Genomic DNA, 19,501 nt, shown 5'->3' with positions numbered 1-19,501 from the left:
GATCTCTGTGAGTTCGAAGCCAGCCTGGTCTACAGAGTGAGTTCCAGGACAGCCAGAGTTGTGTTACACTGAGAAACCCTGCGCGTAAAACCAAAATAATAATAATAATAATAATAATAATAATAATAATAATAATAATAATAATAATAATGTAAAAAAATCCGACTGAATTTCCGAAGAAGGACCAAAGTTTACTACTCACTGGCTTGTGGTAGGGGGCGGATTGTCAGTATTTTGCTTTGATTGGCTGTTTTCTCTCATGGAAACCCAATCGTCGCGTTCTGGAGGCGGGGCCAGACTCTCCGTGCTGCCCTTCCTCCAGTTCCTCTGCCCTGCAAAGGGGGAGTCCTTGCAGTGAGTGGTGAGCTTTCTGCTCCTTGGAGACCCTTGCAGTGAGGAAGACTCCCGATCCACGCCCAGGGGTGACAGGCTGAGGTGCAGTTCTCATTCCCTGCGCAGGAGTGCCCCCTTTGCCCACCCTTCCCCCAGGAACAGTTCCCTGGTGTACAAGTCAGCTCCCGCCATTTCCCACTCTGGCACTTGTATGTGCCGTGGAAAGGAGTTGAAGCTCTGGTAACCTCCTCCACTGGGTGAGGGAGGACGGGAGACTGTGGTGGACCTCGTCACAGTTCTGTTCTGTCCCCACAGGAGGATGACTCGGGAGGAAGCTGGGAGGCTGCCCCAAGTACTGGCCCGTGTCGGGGCCTCCCACGGCATCACCGACCTGGCCTGCAAGCTCCGCTTCTATGACGACTGGGCTCCAGAGTACGATAAGGTGAATGCACGTTGGTCCTTAATTTGGGAGGCCCAGATTGTGTTTTTATGTGCAAAGCGCGAATAGTACCCGCGCATCCCAGGGAAGCTGGGAGCTGGCCCCTACCGGCCTCTAAGCACCACCTCTAACTCTGGATTGGACGTCCCCTATGTCCCACCTTAACACTGCCAACCAGACAGGGAGACTGCCTGCAGGGGGCGCTATTGAGACGTCACTCAATATAGACAGCCGGGCTTAGAGCTGCCCCAGTCAAGTAGCCAGTTGCTGCCTGCTTGAGTCCCACAGGTATGGGGACCCTTGACAGTAAAAGACACTTCAAGCCTGGATCTTCTATTACTGAGGTCCCAGAAGGACCCAAACTCCAACACCCATCAACTCAAATCAGCAGGTGTGTAAGCACCGGACCAAGTGCGTCCTCCAAACTCTAGGGCACCAGAGGGTGCTAGACTAAGTGTTCTGTCCCCAGGATGTGGCTGCATTGAAGTACCGAGCTCCCTGCCTTGCTGTGGATTGTCTCAGTCGAGCCCTTCCGGGCCCGCCCCAAGATGCTCTGATCCTGGATGTGGCCTGTGGCACTGGCCTGGTGGCCGTGGAGGTAAGACCTGCTGGTACCGTGATGCCCCACTTCCTTTCAGCACCCAGCACCCTTGGCTAGTGAATTGTAAATACGTTATCTACCACACATAAACCCAGTCTCTCACTGGGGAATTCGAACCATGTACTTGTCACTAAACCATGCCCCAGCCTTCACTGGGGGATTCTTTTTTTTTTCTTTTTGTTTTTTTCCCAGACAGGGTTTCTCTGTGGTTTTAGAGCCTGTCCTGGAACTAGCTCTTGTAGACCAGGCTGGCCTCAAACTCCCAGAGATCCACCTGCCTCTGCCTCCCGAGTGCTGGGATTAAAGGCATGCGCCACCACCACCTGGCCATTGGGGGATTCTAGGCAGGTGCTCTACCACTGAACCACACCCCAACCCCTAACTGGGGGATTGTTAATGAGCCCTGTACCAATGAACCACACCCGTGGCCCTTTAGTTTGCTTTTTATTTCGAGAGAAGTTCTCTCTGGTTGTCAGGCTGGCCTTGAATTTAGGATTCAAGCCTCAGCCTCCAGAGAAGCCAAGATGACAGGCCTGTGCCACCACATCTAGCTCTCTGCCACTCCTTAACCAAGAACCAACCCATCCTCTGTCTCTGGCTTGTTGGTCACCACATACAAGGACTCAGCTGAGCAGTGGCCGGGATGAGCCATGATCAATGCCACCTTCTCTCCCAGCTGCAGGCTCGGGGCTTCCTCCAGGTACAAGGGGTGGATGGAAGCCCAGAAATGCTGAAGCAGGCTCAGGCACGTGGCCTGTACCACCACCTCAGCCTCTGCACACTGGGCCAGGAGCCGCTGCCCAGCTCTGAAGGTACTTCCCGTTCCCCTCCACCCTCACCCTCATTGCCAAGAGCATTCCCTACTGTCCAGCCTCCATCTTCACTCTGGAGCCCTGTGTGAGCCCCTCCCACCCACAAGTGCCTGAAGTCCTTCTATACTGTGACATCTTGATTAATCACTTTTCTTTTTTTTTAAGATTTATTTATTTATTATATATATATGGTGTTCTGCCTGTATGTTTTGCCTACACCCCAGAAAAGGGTACCAGATCTCACTGTAGTTGGTTGTGAGCCACTGTGTGGTAGCTGGGAATTGAACTCAGGACCTCAGGAAGAACCGTAGTGTCTTAACCTCTGAGCCATCTCTCCAGCCCTAATTACTGTTCTTATTGCACTGACAAAATACCAGACAAAAGCAATGCCATCATGAGGTCCCACCCATCCCTAGGGCGGTGAAGCTGCTGGGGGAGGGACAGTCATTTCTTCAGTGGTGTAGCCACTGGTAAGTTGCCCATGCTTCAGTACCGCCCCCCCCACACACACACACACACCAAGCTCATGCAGTCCATCCCCAGTTAAACTCGTGGGTCACAAACAAAACAAAACATGAAAATAGCAAGGATGGTGGCGGTGGCGCACACTTTTCATCCCAGCGCTAAGGAGGTAGAGGCAGGTGGATCTCTGTGAGGTCGGGGCCAGCCTGGTCTACATGGTGAGTTTCAGGACAGCCAGGCTACACAGAGCAACCCTGTCTTGAAGAACTAATGGGGGGGGGGGCATCAGACTCTAGAGGGGGATGAGAGAAATCGGAGTGGAAAGGACCAAACTGCACTCTATCCGTGCAGTGGCATAAGACTTGGATTGGAGAGCACATATCGCTCTTGCAGAGGACCTGAGTTTGGATTCCAGCACCCACATCTGGTGATTCACAACTCCCTGTGACTCCAGTCACAGGAGATATGATGCCTCCGGCCTCCGTGAGCACCCGTGCTCGTGTGCACAAACCCATACAGAGACACGCGTGCATATACAGAATCTAAAATAATAAAAATTGGGCTCAGCAGCTGCCAAAGGCTAAGTTCACAACTAAAAATAAAATAATGTTTAAAAAAGGTTTTAAATCACAGGTAACTAGGCTGGGGAGACGGCTCAGCAGTTCAACTCTCACACTGATTTGTGGAGAACTCAGGTTCTGTTCCCAGCATCCACCCCAGGCAAACTCACAATGGCTTCAAGGGACCCACGGCCCTCTTCTGGATCAAAGGGGCATCACAGGCATGTACACATATCCGTACACATAAACGCACAATTAAAAATAAAAACAAAGTGATTGGAGGCCAGCCTGGTCTACAAGAGCTAGTTCCAGGACAGGCTCCAAAGCTACAGAGAAACCCTGTCTCAAAAAAAACCAAAAAAAATAAAACAACAACAACAACAAAGTGAGCTTAAGACAGCTAAACAGTTGAGAACATTTGATGACTTTGCAGAGGACCCGGGTTCACAACCTTCAGTAACTCCAGTTCTAGGGGAGGTGTCTGTTACCCTTGTCTGACCTCTGTGGGTGCTATATACAAGCAATGTACAAACATACACTCAAACAAAATACCCATACACGTCAAATCAAAGTTTAATTGATTAGTTAATTAAAAAATAATTAAATAAAATAATTAGCCAGGCAGTGGTGGCAAATGCCTTTAATCCCAGCACTCGGGAGGCAGAAGCAGGCAGATCTCTGTGAGTTTGAGGCCAGCCTGGTCTACAAGAGCTAGTTTCAGGACAGGAACCAAAAGCTACGGAGAAACGCTGTCTAGAAAATCCAAAAATAAAATAAATTTTAAAGCAAATTAAGGGAAGGAGGGTTTTCTTTTGGTCCCCACATCCTGGTGGGGAAGCCCTGGCATCAGGAGCATGAGACAGCTGCAGCCAGGAAGCAGAGAGGTGACCGCTGATGCTCAACTCGAGTTCTTTTTTTTTTTTTTTTTTTTTTTTTTGGTTTTTGGTTTTTCGAGACAGGGTTTCTCTGTGGCTTTGGAGCCTGTCCTGGAACTAGCTCTGTAGACCAGGCTGGTCTTGAACTCACAGAGATCCGCCTGCCTCTGCCTCCCGAGTGCTGTCAACTCGAGTTCTTGATCTTTGGTCCAGGACCCCAGCCAGGGGATGGTGCTGTCCTCCCCTAGGGCAGATCTTTCCTGCTAAATTAACTCAATCTAGGAACTCCCTCACAGACCAGCCCAGGGCTCTGAATCCCAGATCCTGTCAAGTTGACGATGAATCGTTATCATCACATGTCTTCACCCCTCTCCACACGCAGGGACCTTTGACGCAGTGATCATGGTAGGTGCCCTCAGCGAGGGACAGGTGCCCTGCAGTGCCGTTCCTGAGCTCTTAAGAGTCACCAAGCCGGGTGAGTCACAGTCCAGTCAACCCCTCCCCAGAGACACACCCCTTTCCCCTCTCCACAACTCGCAGACCCTGGACTCACACAGTGAGGAAGGGTAGGGCATTGTGTAGGGTTACACACACACACACACACACACCCCATACAGCTTCCCAGCTCACCATCAGCCAGCTTGTGCTCCACCCTGGCTGCCACCAACAGAGGCAGACCCGCGATAAGGGCAGACAGGTGGCCAGCTCACCTGCTAGCCATGAACAACTAAGAGGAGCTCCACCCTTCTGGCCTTTGTTCCCTTTCTTAAACAAATGGCATGGTCACTGCAATCCCTTCCCTAACAGACTGCAGTGACAGTGGGTACAGTCATGTCCCTGGGGCCCTGGCACACAGGAGAGCTCAGTTCAGCTCCATCCTCTGGTCCCCTTACTGATTTGGGACCGCCCTTACTCGAATCCTTTCCATTGTCTTCCTTTCCTGGCATAGGTCCAGGTCTGTTCATGCAAGATGACAATGGGGACAGACAGTGTGAATCAAGCCCATAAACAGGTGGAGCAACCCAGGCCTTTTCTCTTTCTTTTTTTTTTTTTGGTGGTTTTTCGAGACAGGGTTTCTCTGTGGTTTTGGAGCCTGTCCTGGAAACTAGCTCTTTTTTTTTTTTTTAAATATTTATTTATTATGTATACAATATTCTGTCTGCGTGTATTCCTACAGGCCAGAAGAGGGCACCAGACCTCATTACAGATGGTTGTGAGCCACCATGTGGTTGCTGGGAATTGAACTCAGGACCTTTGGAAGAGCAGGCAATGTTCTTAACCGCTGAGCCATCTCTCCAGCCCCCGGAAACTAGCTCTTGTAGACCAAGCTGGTCTCGAACTCACAGAGATCCGCCTGCCTCTGCCTCCCGAGTGCTGGGATTAAAGGCGTGCGCCACCACTGCCCGGCCCCTGTTCTCTTTCTTATGGTGCTGGGGATGCAACTCCAGCATCAAATGAGCTTCGCACTCCACAGTCCTTCACTGAACCATTCTAGAAAGAAGCTCTACTGCTAAACCATGCTCCCAGCCCCTCACTGGGGGATTCTAGGCAGGTGCTCTACCACTGAGCCACACCCCAGCCCCTCACTGGGGGATTTCAGAGAAAGCAATAAGGACTCAGCACTCAGTATGAAGTTGCTTTTTCAAGGGTGGGGGCAGGCATCCACAGAAGATAGGGTAAGGAGTTGCCTGGAAGAAGTCAGGAGGGAAGAGATTAGAAAAATCCAGAAGAGGGTTTACCTGCCTGGCCTGGCCTGAGGAGGAATGAGGAAGCCGTGAGATAAAAATACTCCCTCTCACTAGCCCCGCTCCTGGAGCTAAACCTAGGCATGTCTGGGCAGGATTCTGTTCTGGAAAGGCCAACAAAAGGTAGGCCATCAGCTGTGTCATCTGTAGCAGCAAGGGTTGGACTCAGAAGCACCGGAAATGCCCGTGGCATGAACCTAAACAAAACAGACTCTCCTGTTCCAGCCTGAGCCTCCCCGTCACCACCCCCAGCAGTACCATAGCTCTTCCTCAACCAATCTGCCAAAAACCAGCCATACTGGATACACTGCAACTGCTTGGACAAAGTCCCCCTATCACTGGCCCATCATTGTCTGGGCCCCAGTGTCTCAATAACAACTATCCGAACAGTGTGAACCCTCGTCAGGGAGAGAAGTTCCTCTGCTGACACCAGGCTCCTGCCTTTTCCTTCTTCCTGCCTGAGACTCCTGGGGAAATTCCAATTTGGGGGAAGCCTTCATAATGTTACAAGGTCGTGCTATAGCCCAGGGCAGCCTGGGAATCACTGCCGTTAAGTAGCCCAGATTCAAATTCTGAGCTTTCTTAGGGCTAGAGAGATGGCTCAGTGGTTAAGAGGACCAGGGTTCGATTCCCAGCACCCACATGGTGGCTCAAACCTTCTGCAACTCCAGTTCCAGGAAATCCAGTGCCCTTTTCTGGCCTCCACGGGCACTATGCACACGCGATGCACAGACACACACGTAGATATAACAACTTTTAAATAAGCTCTCCAGGTTTTGTTTAAGCTTTGTTTTTCTTCCAACCTGAGCTAAACACTAGAGTAATAGGTCTCAGCTGCCATGCTTGGGTCAGCCAGGGATTGCACACATCTGTGCACACAGGCACACAGATGCACCCTGTCCCATGACACAAAATTGTCATTTCCTGCAGTGTGAATTATAATTTGTTTTAATACTAAAAACCCCGAGTCAGATATAGAGGTGAATGTTGAAAGATCAGAGAACAGAGTAGCCAGCCACTAGTTCTTTATTTTTTTATTATTCATGTATTTATTCTACAGTCAAATAAATCATGGCTTAAAGCCGTAGCATTACTGAAGGAGATTTTCTGGTCCTGGTCCAGCCGTCTAAATGGCGACACTGGCCAGTGTTCTCTTTTCCGTGATGGAGACAAAGCATTTCACTTAGGAGCTGGGTGCAGCCATAACCCTTTGAAACAAACTGCCCAACAAGCAGGCAGACTGCAAATAATTTCTATGAACATTTCACTGCAAGGTGGAAAAAAAACCCCAGAAGGCTAACTCGAAGCCCTCATTTCACACGTCGGACCTCTCCAGCCGCTGTCTTCCTCACTCGGTCACACCTAAACCCAGAAAGGCTTCTGGAGTTCCTTCTTCGACACAGCCTCGAGTCCCAGACTGAGCCCAGGCTGCCTGCCATTAATGCGGCAGTGAGGCACTTCCATCCAGAACCTCCAGGGAAATCAGGAGCACAAATACGGCTCAGCGGCTCAGCATCACCCCCTCAAACAACAGTTTTAACTGTCAAAAGAGCTCTGACATCTGAGCTGAGAGGCAGCCTGCATTTCATAAACAACCAGAACGCTTTGCTTGTGTTCTTATCTTTTCCTTTGTTTGCAAAAATGTTACTAAACAGAAAACTGAAAAGTCAAAGGGCTTGTGCCACAAAGTAAACCAGTCCCCCGCAGGTCAATTCCTTTGTTTTTGGACTGCGAAGCTGGCAATAGATGGTCCCTATAGTCAGCGCCCTGGTGGTCTGGTAAAGCATTTGGTCGGGAAGGCCTCGTCTCAGGCCGGTGGACACACCGTCAGTCTTCTGGACGAACTCTGCAGCTCGGGAACTTTGTTCTTCCCAGCACAGTCCTATGCTGGCACTGTGGGGGTCAGTTTAGTCGGGGTGGCAAACATGATAGGTGATGCTTCCATGGAAACCACTGGCTCCAACCCTTCTTGTCCCAGGGTCTCACCCCATCAATTCTTAGGCGCTGTGCATTCCCCTCAGTGAAGCTCAGCTGTTTTTACTGCACTGTCCACGGCTGATGCAGTTTGCTGGCCCATGAGGTAGGAATAAGCCAGAAAGCAGCGTTCCTCTGTGGCGGCGCTTCTCAACCTGCAGGTCGCAACCTCTTTGGGGACCAAACATCCCTTTCACAGGAGTCACCAAAGGCCGTTATTCTAATCAAGGTTTTCCAGCTTCACGTTCCACCAAGCTTTCTCGCGCTACTCTGAGCAATGATTCAGCGTCAGCTCCTGTGGACTATAGGCTTCCGAAGTCCAAACTCCAGCCAGCTTCTGAGTGAAACCGCTAAACTTGTAGTGCATGTTGCCTGAGCCCGGCTTCACACAGCCGCTGCCTGTGCGACCGCCCTAGAGAAGGCCAGCCACTAGTTCTCCACTGAGTCCTCAGAACCAAGGGGGATCCTATCTCCATGAATCCTTGACTGAATGTCTTGAGCTCCTGCCTCTTCCTGCCTTGTATTCTTCTCTCCACCCAGCCAGATGCCTTCCTGTCTCCACCTCCCTAGTGCTAGAATTAAAGGCCTGTGGCTTCCAAGTACTGGGATTAAAGGTGTGAGCCACCGCCCCTCTGACTCTGGTCCTCTTTTAGACTTGTGTAGCCCAGGCTGGCCTTGAACTCACAGAGATCCGGGTGCCTCTGACTCCCGAGTGCTGGGATTATAGGGTGTGCCACCACTGCCTGGCCTCTACAGCTACCTAGTGGCTAACTCCACACTCTGATCATCAGGTCAGGCAAGCTTTGTTAAAGCACAAACAAAATATCACCACAATTCCCCTCCCTTTGTCATATCTAAAATAAAGAAACAGCACCACTTAGGCACAAAGAAATGAAGGGTCAGCTGGGCGGTGGTGGCGCACGCCTTTAATCCCAGCACTCAGGAGGCAGAGGCAGGTGGATCTCTGTGAGTTTGAGGCCAGCCTGGTCTCCAAGAGCTAGTTCCAGACAGGCTCCAAAGCTACAGAGAGACCCTGTCTTGAAAAAACAAACAAAAAAAAAGAAATGGTCTTCCTAAGGACCAAAGCTCATGTGCTTACCTAGAAACTGCCATGAAAGGGGACTTTGTTCAGTGGAACAGCTCAGTGGTAAAGCACCTGCCTAGAACCCCCCCCCCCCCCCAGGGAGGGACTGGGGGTGTGGACCTGGTTAGAATCTCTCAGTGAGCGACTGGAAACATAGCTCATCTGTAATATCTTTTTGAGCATGCTTGAGGCCCATGTTTTTATCTTCAACCCTGAAAAAAAAAATTTTTTTTTAATGAGGGCCGTGGGAGACCATCAGGTTGAGAAAAAGAAAGAGAATTCCTGGGGAGGCAACTTTAAGCACCAAACCCTGGAGGTGGGAAGCTGGCCAGGAACTGAAGTCTTGAGCAGGGACACCCCTGTAGCCCTCCCTCTCACATCCCCTCCCCCATCTCGCGCCAGGTGGACTCATATGTCTGACTACCAGGAGCAACCCATCCAATCTTCCCTACAAGGAGGCACTGGAAGCAGTCTTAGACTCCCTGGAGCAGGCTGGAGCGTGGGAACGCCTGGTGGCCCAATCTGTGGAGCACTGGGAACTGGCCACCTCCGAACAGGAGACGGGGCTGGACACCTGTGCCAATGACGGCTTCATCTCCGGTATCATCTACCTTTACCGAAAGCAGGGGAGAACCCAGGGTAATGGAGGGAGGCCCAGCGTTGTGGCTCCCGTTGACCACTGATCCTCTGTGTGAGGCCTTAGCCTGGCCTGTCTTCCTGCCCTCTGTCTGTAAAAATGGGTTCATCTTGTTGGGAGATCTTGCTGGTCAAAGGCTGCAGTCTGCCAATGGGCCCAGCACCTTTCTCCAAGCTTGGCCACATGAAGGACTCCCTGCCAGCAGGGGCTCCTAGTGCCCTACTAACCTTCTCTATAGGACGCTTGCCTTACCTCAAGGATGAGCCTTGATATAGTTGCCCACAACTGACGCTCTTCCCCTGATGCCCACGTGATAATTAGGTTAATTCTCTAGCCATTCTGATAGGGCCCTGCTTCCATTAATCCGGCTTTGTGATAGGAGCCTGCCACTTAATGCAGATTAGGGTTTGTCTCCAGCTAGGTTTCCCAATCTATTTCTATATACTTCCTATATACTCTGGAATAAAGTTGAGTTGTCCCTCTGAAGTCATCTCCCGGAAGGCTACCTCTGATGTATCTATCGACAGCTATCTGAACTCTGTTCCCTGCTTCTGCCCCTCCATCTTCATGGACCGGTGACCAATGACCCCTGAGGAAGAAGGAGACCCACGCATTTTCCCAAGCCTGCCCATTAGAGATGTTTCGCTAGGTTTGCCCCAAAGGGATTGAAAAGATCCCTCTGGTTTCTTTGGACCCAGAATTCAGGTACATGGAGCTAGAGCGAGCTCCGTGGGTAAGAGAGCGTGCTCTGCGAAGCCTGAAAAACTGAACTGACATCTTTGGCAGCCACATAGAAATCATGACTTGCCTTTATGTAACCTGAGTTACCTGCGTGTAATACCACCGCTGGGGTCAGAAAATGGGTGGACCCAAAATGGTCAGCTTTCAGCTCAGGGAGAGATCCTGCCTCAAAGTAATAAGGCCAGCGGCAGAGATGCCAGAGAGGAAGACACCTAAGACCTTGCTCTAACCTCCACGTGACTGCACATGTGTAGATGCCCACCGCCCCCACCACCACACTCGGTTTCGGAGCTACACACATACCAGACATAGAAAAGAAAAATAAAAGAAATGAAGAGACTGCTACCTACTGTCACACAACCGCGTCCCATCCTGCCCCCTAGCAATATGACAGTCCTTGAAGCAATGATTTTGCAAAAGATATTGAATTAGGGGCTGGAGAGATGGCTCAGTGGTTAAGAGCATTGCCTGCTCTTCCAAAGGTCCTGAGTTCAATTCCCAGCAATCACATGGTGGCTCACAACCATCTGTAATGAGGTCTGGTGCCCTCTTCTGGCCTGCAGGCATACACACAGACAGAATATTGTATACATAATAAATAAATATTTAAAAAAAAAAAGATATTGAATTAGAACCAGCAAGGTGGCCCAGCAGGTAAAAGCACGCTTGCCACCAAGCCCAGTAACCTGAGTTGGATCTCCAGGACCCACATGGTGAATGAGGGGAAATGACCCCTACAAGTTGTCCTCTGCCCTCTACACATTCACTATGGCACTCACACATGTACTCATGCTCTACACACACACGCGCGCGTGTGCACACACACACACATACACACATAAATAGAAAAAATACTAAGGTGTCGGTTTAACCAGTCATCACATGTGTGTTGTGTGTTCACAGCACTTGGGGGGTTAAGAGGATCATGGATTAAAGGCCGACCTGGGCTACATAGAGAGGAGACCTTGTCTCAGAAAGATAAGGGGGCAGAAAATTTGCGCAGCAATTCGCTCACTCAGTGTGCCAGGTGTGGTGGCAGAGTGATCCCAGAACTCAGGAGGCAGAGGCAGGAGGATCTCTGTGAGTTCGAGGCCAGCCTGGTCTACAAGAGCTAGTTCCGGAACTGGCACCAAAAGCTACAGAGAAACCCTGTCTTGAAAACCCCGAGAGAGAGAGAGAGAGAGAGAGAGAGAGAGAGAGAGAGAGAGGAGAAAGCGAGCAAGAATACATGGTATGTTCATACCTATATGTGTGTACATACACACACATAGACACACACACAGATACACACATGTGCACACACACACACAAAGACTGTCGCAACCCTTCCTCCATAAAGGGAATTTCAAGGTATTTATGAGACAAAGAAACAGGCTCAGGGGGTAACTTGAGTTCAGTCTCCAGAACTCACGTGACCAAAGGAGAGAACCAGCTCCAGCAAGTTGTCCTCTGACTGCCACCAAACACATGCACAGAGCAACAATAGAAAATAAATAAATGTAAAAAAATAGAGAATTTAAAGAAAAAGAAATGGAGTGATGCGAATTGTGTGAGAAGGTGACTTATTCAGAAAAGCGTGGCTTCGCCTGATCTGAGACTGTAAGACTGTAGAGTCTGGGGCCCGTGACGTCAAAAGAACTTTCCTTGGACACACGTACAGCCCCAAGCCAAGAACCTGGTGACTTCAACCAGTTTGAGCTAGACAAGGCCACATCTAAACAGGGACAGAACAGAGTAAACAATTGTCCTACCACTCTCCCCGTGTTATTTGTGGCTAAGCTAACGGGGGAGAGGGGCAGACTGGCTTTCCTGAGTCACGGGGGAAGCTAGACCAGCTTGGAACAAAGAGCTATGCCTGCCTAGGTTGGCTGCTTGTACAGGTCCCAGCCACCTGAGAAGCTGCGGCAGAGGGATACAAAGTTTAGGTCTTGCCTGGGCTCTACAGTAAAATCTAAGCCAACCTGGACCGTTTGGTGACACTCTATTTCAAAAAGTTAAAAAAAAAATGTCTAGAGATGTCTAGAGGGGCTGGAGAAATGACCTTGAGGTTAAGAACACCAACTGCCCTTCCAGAGGACTTGGTTCAGTTCTGAACACCTCACAGCAGCTCACGGCTGTCTATAACTCCACTTCTAGGGGATCTGACAAAACACCAATGCATATAAAATAAAAATAAGTATTTAAAATCTAGAAATATAGAGCACTTGCTGGAATCCCCTACGAGGGGCTAACGTTTGTTTCAGCAGTGGTACGGTTGCCTAGAAACCCTGGGCTCTACCTCTAGCACAGGGGGTGAGGTAAGCAATAGAAAAAAACCTAACTTTTTTGTCTTTTTAAATATTTATTTATTTACTGTATATGTGTGCATGAATGTGTTCGTGTGCCATGGCACACATGCTTATGGAGGTCAGAGGAGGTCAGTGGTTACATGGGCGCCACAATGAAATTTAGGTCACCAGAGTTGGCAGCGATCCCCATTACCTGTGGAGTCATCTCATGGACCCAAGAAAGGAACAGGATGTAGCTGCTCTTTTGTGATAAGTGTAGGCCTGGTGGGCCTTTAACTGGCTGAGGCCTAGCAGGATTCTAAAGCCCTGATTCTGCAGCAACCGCTCCTGTGTGTCTGCACAACTTCCATGTTAGACAGCGCTAGGGCTTGAACCCAGAACCTCTGGTATGCTAGGCTAGCCCTTTATCCAGGAAATACATCCGTGCACCTTGGGGATGGGAGAGTTGTTGTTTGTTTTGCTGGTTGAGATTTTGTTTTTGTTTTGAAACAGGGTCTCACTACGTAGCCTCGGCAGGTCCGGAGCTCCCTATACAGACCAGGTAGACTTCAAACTCACAGAGATCCACCTGCCTCTGCCTCGGGTGCTGGGATTACAGGTGTTCAACACCACACTCGGCCACCTAATGTTTAAATGTTTAACTAGGAGGAGGTGCGGACGGCTCAACAGTAGAGCCCTTGCCTGACACTGGAGGTCCTGAATGTGGTCCCAAGTACTAGAGAGAGCAATAAAATTAACTTTGGAAGGAAAACGGAACCGCTGGAGTCTGTCTCTGAGTCTCAGGTAGCCCAGACTGGCCTCAAACCGGGCTACGCGATGAAGGATGGTCTCGAACTCATGATCCTCCCGCCCCTACCTCCTGAGTGCTAGTACTGATCACAAGCCACCACACCTGACAAGAAAACGCTTTGATAATTTCCTCACAAGACTTGGTTATACCCATGGAGTCAAGAAGGGGCAAGGGGGCCAGTGAGATGGCTCAGCCAGCAAAGGCACCTGCGGTGCAAGCCTGGGGCTGTGGGTTCTGCCCCCAAACCCACATTAAAACAGAAGAGAGGGCTGGCTCCACAGAGTTGTGTGTTGACCTCAGATGTGGATCCGAGCCACACTTTCCTGTGAACAGGGGAGGACTTGGTTTCCTTTCCGCAAAGAACTGTGGGCTGGGGCTCAGAACTAGAAAGCTTGCAAGTGTTCAGGAAACACTGGGTTCCTTCCCAGCACTGAATAAATCCAGCAGCAGAGAGGTGGGCGGTGGACGTAGGAGGATGAGGAATTCAAATCCATCCTTTGCTATGGAACAAGTTTGAGTTTAGCCAACAATACATGAGACCTAGTCTCAAAAATCAAAGTGGGGATCCAGGCCTGGTAGCAAGGGCCCTCAAAGACAAATCTTCCAGCCTCAGCACCTCAAAAAAAAAAAGGAAAAAAAGGGGGGGGCTCTCTGGTGTGTAATCCCGGCCCTGGGGAGGTGGAGGTGGGAAGACCAGTTCAAGGTCATCCTCAGCAACACAGCTGGAAGCCAGCCTGATCCGGTCTCAAAATAAAAACCCAAAGGGACTGGAATGGCAAAGTCCAGGCCTGGCTCAGGATGCCCCGTGGCAGTTGTGGGTGTGGGCGTAAGTACCTTGGACATTCCAGGGCTGTGGGAGGACCCTGTAGGGAGGAGGCTGCAGGGCGGACTTGCCAGACCAGAAAGGTTCAGGAGTGGGGTAAAGGACATCATTCCAGGCTTTGGGACAGGATAACAAAGGCAGGACAGTGGCACCTGCTGAGAGATCTAGGGAAGATAAGCAGACCAGCCCGGCTGCTCAGAGAAAGGGAGGCAAAAGCGGAAGGGGTGGGGGCTTAGTCTCAGACTTAGTTGCTCCCATCTGTTGTCCCCCTCACCAGCTCTTTCTCACAACAGACCTGGACATATACTGGGGCCCTAGATACGGGATTTGCCATCTAACAAATGAAGGGCTTACCATCATGGTCATGCACAAGAGATTGAGGCAGGAGGATTGCCTTGAGTTTGATGATAAGTCTGAACTTTATAACTGTGACCCTGTCTAAAAAAAAAAAAAGGCTCAAAAGAAAGAAAGAAAGAAAGAAAGAAAGAAAAAGGCTCAAATATGTTGCTCCCCCAGATTAGAGCTAGTTCTGATTTTTACCATTCTCTGATATCACTCTTTGAGACAGCGTCTCAGTAGGCCTTGATCCTACCACGTAGTGGGGGTTGACCTTCAAGTTCTGGTCCTCTTGCTTCTGCACTTGGTTTATTTGGGACTGAGTATGGAACCCAGGGTTTCTGGTGCCTGGCACATTCTCTACCCCCTGAATTGCATCTTCAGCCCTCAAAATCACTTCAGCTTCTCACAACAAAGTCTCCCGTGGACCAACCCCCATCCCTCCAGCCCTGTCCCATCCACAGATAGAGAAGAGCCCAGACCTTTCCTGTACGCAGGTACCATTTATTGTAGAAAATAATAATTACAGCTGTGAATAGACCTTAAATTACAAAACAAGAAACCACAGAGAAGGCAGGGGAGTCCCGGGAGACTCCCTGCTGGCACGCCATTGCCCCCCCCCCCATTATCTGCCCCAGACTGGCCAGCGTCCTTGAAATTGACAAGGGTAGGGAATTCAGAGGGGCCAGTTCAAGACGCCCAGGGGAGCAGGGTATTTAGTAAGACAGTACCAGAAAGGGGTGGGGACAGCCCGGGCTGCTTCTAGGTCCCCAGCACGGCACTCCCCAGACCAGTTTAATCCACCTCCACCCTTCCCTCAAACCCGTCTATTCACTCCACAGAACTCCATTACGAGGGTAGGTGGGTGGGTAAAGCCCCGGTCAGGGTCAGTCACTGGGGTTCCATGGCAGAACCCATCCGGCTCTCAATGGCCCCCTCAGTCACTGTCACCCATCACACCAAGGCTCCAGGTAGGATCAGGTGTACTCAGAAGCATGGGGCATAATGGCAAAAAGTGGCGCCGGTGTAACAGATGTGTACAGAGAGCGTGAGCATAGAAAAGGGTCAGCGGAGGTGCCAGCATGAGCAGGACATCCACTGGAGGACCCAGAGCCACAGCTGAGCTATCCCGGCCAGCAGGACCCAGCGACCCCCTCCACTGCGGTACCCAGCAGTTTCTGCTTTCAACTCTGGATCCATGAGCAATTAGGATGTAGGCAGCAAGGAAGTATTTTTACATTCATCCTTGCTGGAGTAAGGAGCCTTGATATGTGTCCAAGGGGGGGGGCAGATGGTTCCCCAAGCAGAAATTTAGCACAATCCGGGCTTGCTGTCCCCTGCAGTTAGTGTGGCCCACGTCAGGGCAGGTCCCGAGGGAAGTGAGGATTATTCACAGGTTGTTGTGAACTCAATCTGAGAAAAATGATGAAGGTAACGGGGACATAGCAGAGTGGCCCACCTTACACGTAGTTGCTGGCGGGAGCAGAGCGGGCGGCGGAGTACTTGGCGGAGTAGGGCTTGTCGTTGCTGCGAGGTGGGCAGTTGCAGCAGAGCAGGCCTCCTCCCAGGAGCAGCAGCCCAGAAGCCGCCCAGCCGATGTAAAGCGAGGCCCCCATCTCCCTTTTCTGCCCGGAAACCACCAAGGGGTTGTAGAAATCGCGGATGACGTTGTGTGCGGTCCAGGATACAGGCACCATAGCGAGCAAGGCTGCCACGATGAATACGGTGCCGGCTCCTATCATGGTCTTGTCCTTGGTGGTCTCGTCTTCCATGCAGTTGGTGCACTTGCCTCCAACCACTGAGAGAAGCATCCCCACGGCAGCCACGATGATGCAGACGACTATGAGGGCTCGGGCAGCCTGCAGGTCCTGCGGCAGGGCCAGCAGCGAGTCGTACACCTTGCACTGCATTTGCCCGGTGCTCTGCACCACGCAGTTCATCCACAGGCCCTCCCAGCTGGTCTGCGCCGTGACGATGTTGCTGCCAATGAAGGCGGTCACCCGCCACATGGGGAGCGCACAACTCAGGATCGCGCCCAGCCAGCCCAGGACCGCCAAGGCGATTCCAAGCACCTGTAGTCCCATGGACGCCATCGCTCAGCCTCTGCAGGTGTCAAGGATGGAGATCACAAAAGTCTCTGTCTGGAAGGTATAGAAGTCCGAGGGCTGAGAAAGCTTTTTCTGGTGAACCTCAGGGACACGAAGACAGTCAGAGGTGCTGAGTCGGGTACACACCAGCAACCAACGCTGCAACTCCTTCCTGCCCGCACCTGCAACCAGCACAGGAGGCCACAGGTGCCGCAGTTAAAGCACCGTGGAGGAGGGGCGGAGGCAGAGGGAGGGGTTTCAGTCCCCAAGGCCTCCCTCCTGACCAGTTTCTCTGGATTCCTGAATCCGGGCCAACAAAGGCGTTCTGAGGCCCCAATCCAGGGCCCCTGAGTCACCTGCTAGTATCACAGGAAACTATCATCTCCCCCAGCCCCCAGGCTCAGGCTGAGGTCAGTCGAGAGACAGACACTGAGTCACCAGCCAGAAGCACCTGGATGCTCACCAGGTGGGGACCCAAGGAGAAGCGAGCAGCCAAGCCTAGCTAGGGTTCGGAGCCAAACGGCGAGGGTCCCCAAGACTCATTTTGGGCTCCAGTGAGACAAGAAAATGGAGACCCTTCCCAGGGGACTCAGAGGATAACGCCTGGGAACATCCAAGAGAAACCCTGTCTTAATTAATGTTGTTTTTACCCTCTCAATTTTATCACCGCTATCATGGCTATTATTGTCATTAATACGCCGGCACCTGTACTTTGCCTCGACAGCACTTTCCTCCCCTTAGCCAGAGGAAGTTGGTGTGGGGAAATGAGGACCTGCGGGGGTGAGGGTTGGGGACTCAGGAGCCAGTTCACCTGCTGTCCGCGTTTCCCTCTCCTGTGACTTCCCCACCCAGGCACACTGCCTCGGGGGTTTAGAAGTGAGGCACTCTGGGCCAGGACAAGAGACAAAAAAAGGGCTGATGAGATGACTTAGTGGGTAAAGGTGTTTGATCCCTGGGACCTGCGTGGTAGGAGACACACACATCCTCAGAAGCACAAATGCAATGAATAAATTAATGTAATTTAAAATTGGGGGTTCCGTAGTGACAATCCTGTCCTCTCTTCCTTCCTGGGGCTCAGCCTGCTTGGCCAGAACTGGGTAAAGAAGAATTAAAAACCCCAGACAGGCTAAAGAAACACGATTTACCCTGTAAACTGATGTTTACTCTTCCAAGATACAGGAGCCATTCCCATAAAAACCAACCTGGGCACGAAGTCCCTGGAGACTTCAAAGAGAAAGGGGGGCAGACAGGAAGCTCAGTAGAGAAGGTGTAACAGGTGTGCTCCCTGGCACAGTTGTAGGGGGTGTTTTATTGAGAAGCACACACCCTCTCCGGGGGATTGTGCAAGGCAGTGGGGACTGGGTCAAAGAGGACATCTCAGGGAAGGGACAGCAAAGAGGTGGGGGGTCAGAGAGATGTTTTGCAAGACAAGGAATCTAGTTTGACCGGAGACTGGCCTTGGGGGGGAGGGGGTACAGAGGGGAAAGGTAGTTTCAAAAGTCCCTTCACCCCCACCCTGCCTGGTACAAGGGACAAAGATGAACAAATCTTTCTGTGGACAGGCGGAGAAGGGACCTAGTGTATCCCAAAGGCATTTGGGAAATGCAGACAAGAAGAAAGAGGGGTTCCTAGTATGGGCAGTGGGCACCTGGAAGAGGGGTCACTGATGTAGCTCCCACTAATCATAGGCAGATCTGGGCTCCTATCTGTCCTGACCTGTGTGCTGTGTGTGTGCCTCAAGTGTGTATGTGTGTGTGTGTGTGTGTGTGTGTATTTCTTTTTCTTTTTTAAAAGATGGTCTTCTTCATTTCAGATTGACTGGAACTCTCTGAATAGCTAAAGATGATCCTGAACATCTGATCCTCCTGCCTTCACTTCCCAAGTGCCAGGATTACCTGTTTTACATGGTGCTAGGGATGGAACCCAGAGCTTTGTGCAGGCTAGGCAAGCTCTCCACGTCTCCAACTCCAACCTTAAGTTCCTGTTCTTCCTGCCTCTGCTTCACAGGTGCTGGCATTCCCAGTGTGCACCACCACTGAGCCTGATTTACCTCTGTTTCTGTTGTTTTGTTGCAGGATAGCATCTTGGCACATCCAAGCTAGCCTGGACCCCAATGTAACACAGACTGGCCTCGAACTCGTGGTACCGCTCATGCCTGTCTCCAGTCGGCTAGGGTTATGGGTGTGCACTACCACACCCCGCTCATTCGTGTTTCTCTCCTTACCATGCAGGGTAAACATCACAAGGACCGTAGCCACCATAGATCCCTCCCTGCACACTTGCGGTCCCATCTCCATGTGCTACGCTCTGCCACCTGTGAGTTCAATTCCAACCCAAACAGACACAGTGTCTTTTAAAATATTTCCTTTTAGTCCCTGTATCTGAGCTTGGGGGTTTCAGGATGTAGGCCAGGTCATCCCCAAATTCTCCATGCTCATCTTCCCGGTGCTGGGATTACAGATGTGCACAGCTGTACACAACTGATGCTCGAAATCCTTGAGTTTGAAAGAGGACGATCTTCCATCCTCCATCAGGCCTTGCGTTCCATGAGTGCTCAGGACTTGGAGTTCATTGGAGAATGATCCTGGGCTGCCTAACGAACCCAAGGGTTAGAAGAACCAATGGAGCAGGGATCCCCTCAGTGCTACAAGGGGGAAGTTATGGCCTTGGAGATGCACTTCCACGCCCCTTTCTGACCTGGAAGATGGGGGGGTAATCATGGAACCTAGGTGTGGCAGCAAGGCCTGGGTCCTCTGCATTTGGTGAGGTGCGGGGCCGGGGGCGGGGGGGGGGGGGGGGGGGGGGGGAGGACTATCTCAAGTTCAAGGCCAACCTAGGCTACCTGGTAAACTCTGTAACAAGAAATCAAGTTATCTGAGCGTGAGGGTAATTCCAGCACTGGGTAGGCTGAGGG

General features: G+C 51.1%; 2 protein-coding genes across 2 annotated transcripts; one reads left to right on the top strand and one right to left on the bottom strand.

The window, feature by feature from the left end:
- Positions 1–311: 311 nt before the first annotated feature.
- Mettl27 (methyltransferase like 27) lies at positions 312–9,720 on the top strand. Its single transcript, XM_041648932.1, has 6 exons — positions 312–435; positions 649–775; positions 1,242–1,370; positions 2,050–2,185; positions 4,465–4,557; positions 9,288–9,720. Exons 2-6 carry the CDS (start codon positions 653–655, stop codon positions 9,566–9,568), a joined length of 762 nt encoding a protein of 253 aa, XP_041504866.1. The 5' UTR covers positions 312–435; positions 649–652; the 3' UTR covers positions 9,569–9,720.
- Positions 9,721–14,989: 5,269 nt separating this feature from the next.
- Positions 14,990–16,786, bottom strand: LOC121446091 (claudin-4). Its single transcript, XM_041648479.1, has one exon. It carries the CDS (start codon positions 16,591–16,593, stop codon positions 15,961–15,963), a length of 633 nt encoding a protein of 210 aa, XP_041504413.1. The 5' UTR covers positions 16,594–16,786; the 3' UTR covers positions 14,990–15,960.
- Positions 16,787–19,501: the final 2,715 nt, after the last annotated feature.

The sequence above is a fragment of the Microtus oregoni genome, unplaced genomic scaffold (genome assembly GCF_018167655.1).
Source record: "Microtus oregoni isolate MIOR12 unplaced genomic scaffold, Mior012 000003F_ref0000135, whole genome shotgun sequence".
NCBI lineage: Eukaryota > Metazoa > Chordata > Mammalia > Rodentia > Cricetidae > Microtus > Microtus oregoni.
Note: the sequence above shows the minus strand (reverse complement) of the source record. Positions and strands in the feature narration are given on the sequence as shown.

Excerpts from the sequence above, each read along its gene's own strand:
- Mettl27 (XM_041648932.1), top strand. The coding sequence starts at position 653 with ATGACTCGGGAGGAAGCTGGGAGGCTGCCCCAAGTACTGGCCCGTGTC. Across the intron at positions 1,371-2,049 it reads CTGGCCTGGTGGCCGTGGAG|CTGCAGGCTCGGGGCTTCCT; the intron begins GTAAGACCTGCT and ends CTTCTCTCCCAG. Across the intron at positions 4,558-9,287 it reads CTTAAGAGTCACCAAGCCGG|GTGGACTCATATGTCTGACT; the intron begins GTGAGTCACAGT and ends ATCTCGCGCCAG.
- LOC121446091 (XM_041648479.1), bottom strand. The coding sequence starts at position 16,593 with ATGGCGTCCATGGGACTACAGGTGCTTGGAATCGCCTTGGCGGTCCTG.